This window comes from Hermetia illucens, chromosome 3 (genome assembly GCF_905115235.1).
Source record: "Hermetia illucens chromosome 3, iHerIll2.2.curated.20191125, whole genome shotgun sequence".
Classification (NCBI taxonomy): Eukaryota; Metazoa; Arthropoda; class Insecta; order Diptera; family Stratiomyidae; genus Hermetia; species Hermetia illucens.
The window spans coordinates 98,720,760-98,727,339 of NC_051851.1; the positions used below are offsets into that span (position 1 = coordinate 98,720,760).

The window sequence follows — 6,580 nt, forward strand, 5'->3', positions numbered from 1 at the left end:
CGTTTGACATTTCACCGCTACCAATCAGCTGTTTTAGAATTTAAACAACTTCCAGCCTAGCTTGAGTAGTTGTCATTGTGCATGCTTTATTGCTTACAGTCTAGGTTAGAAACATAGACAGGGTCTCGACCAGTGTGGCTTACGATCTCTACTTTAGTAGGAAGCAAGGATGTCAGGACGGAAACCCAGGAAGAATGCAAGAATGGAGGAGGAGGACGGGAGTAGCGAGTCAGAATTTGATTCGGATGCAATGGAAGAGGAGGAAACGAGCAACAAAAATGAGGTGAAATTTCTTACAAAGCGACTCAAATGCTTGCTAACACTCATTTCTTGTATTAGGAAATACAAGTGGACTTTGAAGGTCGCAATCCCGCAGGCAGTGACTTCCATGGCATTCGGCAATTGCTGCAGCAGCTGTTCTTGAAGGCACACATAAACCTTTCACAACTTACGGACATGATTATCGGTAATTGGACATTAATTTTAATGTGTGTAATTTTGTTGTCACACCTCCATCATGTGGGGCAGAGAATGTTTCGTCGATATTGTAGAAATATTCGTGGCCGTTCCATTTGATTCATTTCTGTTCGAGGTGAAGGTCAAAATAGTGTAGTGTGCCCCACATTTTCGCATATCCAGACATATTTTGCCAATTCTGTAACTTATTTAAGGCTAGCACGAAAGGTGGGTGGGCATGGAGCTAAGCTATATCGTTAGTGCGACAAATACCAGGTACCCGCTGCAACTGGTAAGGAAAAACCACGTGCTGTTATCTACTATTAACGCATCGCGTGGCGGCTTTGAAATCCGCTACATATACGCATACACGTTAACACATCCCAGAGAGACATTATCCTTGCCGTGTTTTCAGTAAAGTTTGATGACAGATTTCTGGTTTGGCAACACAAGCATAGGATTCGGGAGGATACGACGTCTGGCTATTCCCAAGATCGCATTTACGATCCTATTCTATGGCGGTACAATCCGATGCCGGTCATTGGCCTGCCAAAGTCTTCGTTTCCATTCTTCTTGGGCGAGCAACCGCGTCTTCCAATTTCGGAAACCGAGCTGCGAGTAAATGGCGTTGTCCACTGCGTTCTGCCATTTGTTTCAGAGTGTTCACGGTGTTCGTTGCTTGCCTTCCATCTCGCCTTTGAGTAGGCGTCTGGGAATCCTTTTGTCATGGCCGTGTGGCTTAGATCATTGTCAGGAACTAATATGGTGATGAAAATGGCAAGCCCAATATGGCAACTGTAGCTGGTATGCGCCGCTTTCATTAGATACAGTGACACTAGTCCCTTAGACACCGTAGCACCCCACGCCATGACGCTGCCGAAACGCTGTATTAATTTAATCAAAGGTTATTCCGAATGATATGATGCTTTTTAACAAAACAACAAAAATAAGCAAAAACTTTGCTGAACTTGTTAAAATTGACATTTCTAAACATTATAAAGAAAACAAGTCGGGAAACCGGAAGCTTGACGCTTCAGGTATAAAAGGTTTTGTGTTTCCCTATGTGTGAAGCATAACGTAGTTCTTCATTGGCTGATAGCATCGACCCGAGATATTTAAATCGCTCAGTTCTGGCAGATTACTGCCATTGCCAGAAATGAGCGATTTAAATATTTCGAGAGGCAGGTTACTGCCATTGCCAGAACTCAGCGATTTAAATATCTCGAGTCAACGCTATCAGCCAATGGAGAACTGCGTAATGAAATTGCTTCACGCATTGACGCAACCTTTATGAAGTGGCATTCCACAACTGGTCTTTTTTGTGATCGACGTATCAGCGCACGTCTCAAAAATTTATTGCAATATCGTCCGTCTGCCGCTCTTAATAGTTCTGAGTGTTGCCCGACTATAAAAGGCAATGAACGGATTCTTGCGCTAATGGGGACGAAGATGTTGCATTGCATTGGTTACGTGACACGTTTTGATCAACGGCTTGATACGCTGGATGGGGATTTAAAGGTCTCGCGATTACATCCTGATCAGAGATTTGATAAAATAAAATGACGAAACCGATCACGATTAACTGACTCCGCTTGCGAACGGGACAAAGGCTGAAGAAAAAGAAAAAATGTGAGGAGTAACGAGTGCACGACAGCTCCGTGTCACAGCTAAAAATTCCATTCCCCTCTATTTTTTAGAAAGCGATTTAAATAAATCATTTGATGGAAACCCCTGTATTGATAATAGTCAACCTCACACGCTTCACACTCTGAGTTTAAAATTATTAGGAAATGCCAAGAATGTAATCTACATCAAATATAAAAAAAGGCTAGGGAGAATTAGATTCTTCTTGAATCGAATTTTAATATTTCATTCGAATGTCAATTATTCTCGTTAATTATGACGTCAGCATCTTATTTGCATGGCTTTGGAAGCAGCTAATTCGTGCGGAATTGCTAAGTTTGAACTGCTGTAAATTTGGCATTAAAGGCTAGATTTCCATGAAATTTTTCACGTATAGACGAAATATTATCCTCTATGCTGGTAAAAAGTCCTAGGATGAATTTAAGAGGGGTTTTCCAGTAAATTTTCTAAAAGTTAGTAATATACTATTAGTAAGTTTATTTGAGCAGATATCGGAATGGGACATTCGAAGTATGTGACTTTTTCCTATTTGGCGAGCTTTTATATTCATGTTTTGGATAGTGTTAGCGTAGTAGTGCTAGCTATAGTTTAATATGCACACTTTGAACAGTTTCGATAAAAGTAAGAATTAATGATTCCCAGCCTTGTTTTCATACAAGAGGCATTGCTACGATATGTAGTCAGCGAATGTAAATTTAAAATATTCCGACAGATATTGGATTTGCCCAATTGCGCTCCATTATATTAAACTTTGCAATTGCAAAAAGTTTAGATCTCGCTTCTTCAGGTGTTCAAGCTGACGCTTCCTAGTGAATGGTACTTTGTTGGCTTTGATTGGATTGGTGCGCAGTCTCATCTACTGTCTAACACCTGCCCATTCAGAGCGCTAGAATGCTAGTCCCTTGCGGATCAGGGCGTCTCGTATCTCTGTATGCGATGTGTTGTCAAACGCGCAAAAATACACACAGTGCTATTTCTTTAGTTTTTATGGCCACCCGTAATATATCCTGGTAAACGTGTTGACGTTGATATATTTTAGTTTTAATATAGTTTTCTATGATCTCCACCGTTTTGGGTACAAACTATGTCAGGAAAATTGGTCTGAAAGTTTTAGGGCGAAAAGGATTCTTGTTACACGCTGTCGTTATAAAGACCACCTTTGCTCACTTCCCGGCCTTTGGTATATTTTCCAAGGCTATGCTGTCCCTTATCACCCTCTGAAGGGATCCTAAGATCGTCAGTGCATTTTTGTACCTCGGCCAGTCCCCAGTTTTTTTTTTCGCCGGATGAAGAATTTTCGGACCTCTATTCCCATTCTGGCTAAGTTCCTCTTGGGTACATCCTTTGATGAGAGTCTTAGCCCGACAGCTAGCCCCATATGCGTCAATGAGGTCTTCCACCATTGTTGGCGTATTCTCTATATTAAATATTTCCAGTTTATTGATCTTCGAATGGTGCCCTTGCTGCTTCAGATGTCGTGATGGACATTGGTATCGCAGCCGAGGAGAAGTGGTAGCGCCTTCTGTCACATTGAATCCGAGTGTCGTCTCCTAGGTGGTAATTCGATGCTTCTAATGAAACTTGGACAGCCACGAGGTCTCCCGTCAGGAACTCTGAAAGACATATATATTTGAAATTACGTTGAGGAATGAATGATAGCTGATGGTGTTTCGCAAGATGAATCTTAAATTACTTAAATAATTCCTCCGTGCAGACCACGAATCTGTCACAAGTACCCCCAAGGTTCTTGACCCAACAATATTCCATTATCCTTAGAAATTTACCTTGCAATCACTGCAAATACAACTTTTGAATGGTGGAGGTTTACCTGGGCTATCTTAGTGCTGGCCATTGGTTCCATTAATCCTTGGGGCTCTTCTCCAATGTCGGAGTATCATCATCATCAAATGCCGGAGGAGGACCAACATGACGTTTCCCTGCGTATCGCTATTCTGAGCCCTAGAAGATCCAAGTCTGGATTGTCCAACTTCCCCTCCTCATTGGGCAGCAGGTTCACTTCCATGCTCGGTTTTGGCCTTCCGGCCTCTATGACTTCTGCAATTCCTTAGGGGATCTCGGTAGACTTTCCATCCGATACGTCTTCCGAAGTATCTTTCTCTGGTTACTCTGCGTGTACATGCAAAAATATGTTGCAAAATCTGTAGTTGATAAGACAGTTGTGTTGTTTAATTACTTTCAGTGATTGGTAACCTTCTCCGATTGTGGGGAGTTTGCCTTTGTCCTCCACCTAAAGAAACTCAATAATCATGAATGGGGATCTTTATTTTGAACAATGTCATCATGGCGATAGTTCTTCTGCTTTCCAGGAACTATGGTTCTAAGCTCCTACAGTCAGCCCTGACCTACCTGGGATTTGATGTAGTTTCGGTTTTGGTAGACTAGAGACTTGGCTTCTGTGGAGCCACATATCAACCTCAGAGAGATATAGGTTGGCTCCCAGAGATCCCATCATCTCTCGTTTGTATTTTACGGGCTTAGTTCTCAAAAAATGTCCAACTGAAAAGGGGTAATTAATATATTTTGATTCGGTGTGATGTAACTGAATTGGCGATGATGCTTATTCTATTTCATTGTGTTCACGCCCGTTCCTACTGCTTTTAGAAAAAATTAACAAAGTTTTGGTGTTTTCTTTTGCCTCTAGCTTCTGCGACGTGAGCGGTACTTTTGTCGGTTGATGCCGAAGGTTTTCCTCAATAAGGAATTCATTACAAATTGTGCTGAACCAAAAACAATAGACATTAAGACTAGTTTCTGTAGGTTAATTGAACTTTTCTTCATTTCAGCCCAAAGTAATATCGGCAGCGTTATTATACAGAGTGAACCTGACGATCAAGATGAGGATGATGATGATGATGAAGATGAAATGATGGAAGATAACACCGTGTTTGGAATTACGACAGTTATCAATATTTCCCATAAAAAAGAAGTTGAGTGCATAAAGCAACTGCGCTCTCACATATTAGACAAAGCCACTTCTGGTGGTGACTCCAAAAGTCTACAAATTTTGAAAGAAGTCCTCGAGAATACAGAGAATTGCGTAGGTATTTTACTCAACGAACGATTTGTTAACATACCCGCGCAAATTTCCGTCCCGCTCTTTGAAACGCTCTACAAGGAAATCAAAGAAGCGAGTGAAAAGAAGACAAAGTACAAATTTAGTCACATTTTGTCCATTATAAAATTTCATCGACTTGAAGCGGAAGGTAAGAAACCGTCTGAAGATTTCTATTCAAATCAAGAGGAAGAGATCATTTGTAAAGACGCTATTGTAAGTTTCGAGTATTCAGTTAAGTCGGAGGCAGACACAGGCGTGTCGGGAGATTGGGTTGAAGATGATAGTGGTTTGACCCCGTATCGTAAAATTATATTGTTGGATGCGAACAAATTTGTTAGTTTATCGGAAACTGTTAAGAATTTTCTTAGTGAATAAAAAATTTTGTAAAGATGTAATAATTTCTTTTTCTTGGGTAAAAATATAGGGGACAAACCTCGAACTCAAGAATTCCAATGAAATCGAAATCACGTAGGAGGAAAAGTTTTGAAATAACGACATCCACGTGTTTTTCAAAATGCAGTCCATGCACGCAAAACACAATTTGTGGTGTTGGACCGCAATGGTAATTTCACTGAATTCTAAATTGAATTGTTGCATATAAATAGCTGAAGTCATGTATTGATACCTGTTGTGTGAATGCAATTTCAGCCAAATATTGCAATCAGTTGGGTCATTGGCCCCACTTCCCTACCGTTATCAAACATATGCCATGTTTTATATGCGAGAAAATCCAATCTATTTGCCAATGTATACGCACGTGGACGTTTCTCTCACATTTTCCGTCATGTAACACTATTGTCCTTCTACGCCTTATAAATCACTTGAGGTTGTGACCTATTCAAATCGATGTATTTACACGGGTGGAAAATTTCTCAGTTCCTATTTGAATGAGTGTTTGCAGTGTCTACTGTGTGCATTTTCAGAGGTTGTTGCTAGATTTTTCCCAAGAAAGTATAAGATTTTATGATGATACCAATATCTGCTTTAGGTTTCCTGAATTTCAAAGCAGGAAGGATTTTAATCGTAGTTTTGTTTGAGAGAGGTCATTAGTACCACGCAGTGATATCCCAATTTAGATTTAATTATCATAAATATGAACTTAGAAAGTGAAATTTTTATTACACTTGGTTGTATTATTCCGCGTGGCTACATTCAAAGAATATTATCTTGCATTCCGTTGTTAGGCTCAGTTTTGCAAGAATTTGTTCTGTTTCTAAATAAATGTTGGCACAAGAAAGTTGCATATTATTAATGGGGCCGGTCGTAGAAATGTCCTTTAGCTTTCTTCAGGTTTCCAAGAGAAACCTCCCCTTCTCTATTGTTCAACGCCATATGCTCATTGGCTGACTCACTCTTTGCCTACTCTCGGATAATCGAATGCATGGCGTAGCCAGCAATGGTGTT

The 6,580-nt window shown here is 40.5% G+C and overlaps 1 protein-coding gene across 2 annotated transcripts; it reads left to right on the top strand.

The window, feature by feature from the left end:
• Positions 1-4: 4 nt before the first annotated feature.
• On the top strand, positions 5-5,565 carry LOC119652218 (protein BCCIP homolog). Of its 2 annotated transcripts, XM_038056161.1 has the most exons (4): positions 5-104; positions 158-283; positions 340-466; positions 4,905-5,565. In XM_038056161.1, the coding sequence occupies exons 2-4, from the start codon at positions 170-172 to the stop codon at positions 5,549-5,551; spliced, it is 888 nt and encodes a 295-aa protein (XP_037912089.1). In that variant the 5' UTR covers positions 5-104; positions 158-169; the 3' UTR covers positions 5,552-5,565. The 2 variants fall into 2 exon arrangements, with proteins under 2 accessions (XP_037912089.1, XP_037912088.1); XM_038056160.1 differs by having other exon boundaries at positions 50-283.
• The last annotated feature ends 1,015 nt before the right edge of the window (positions 5,566-6,580 follow it).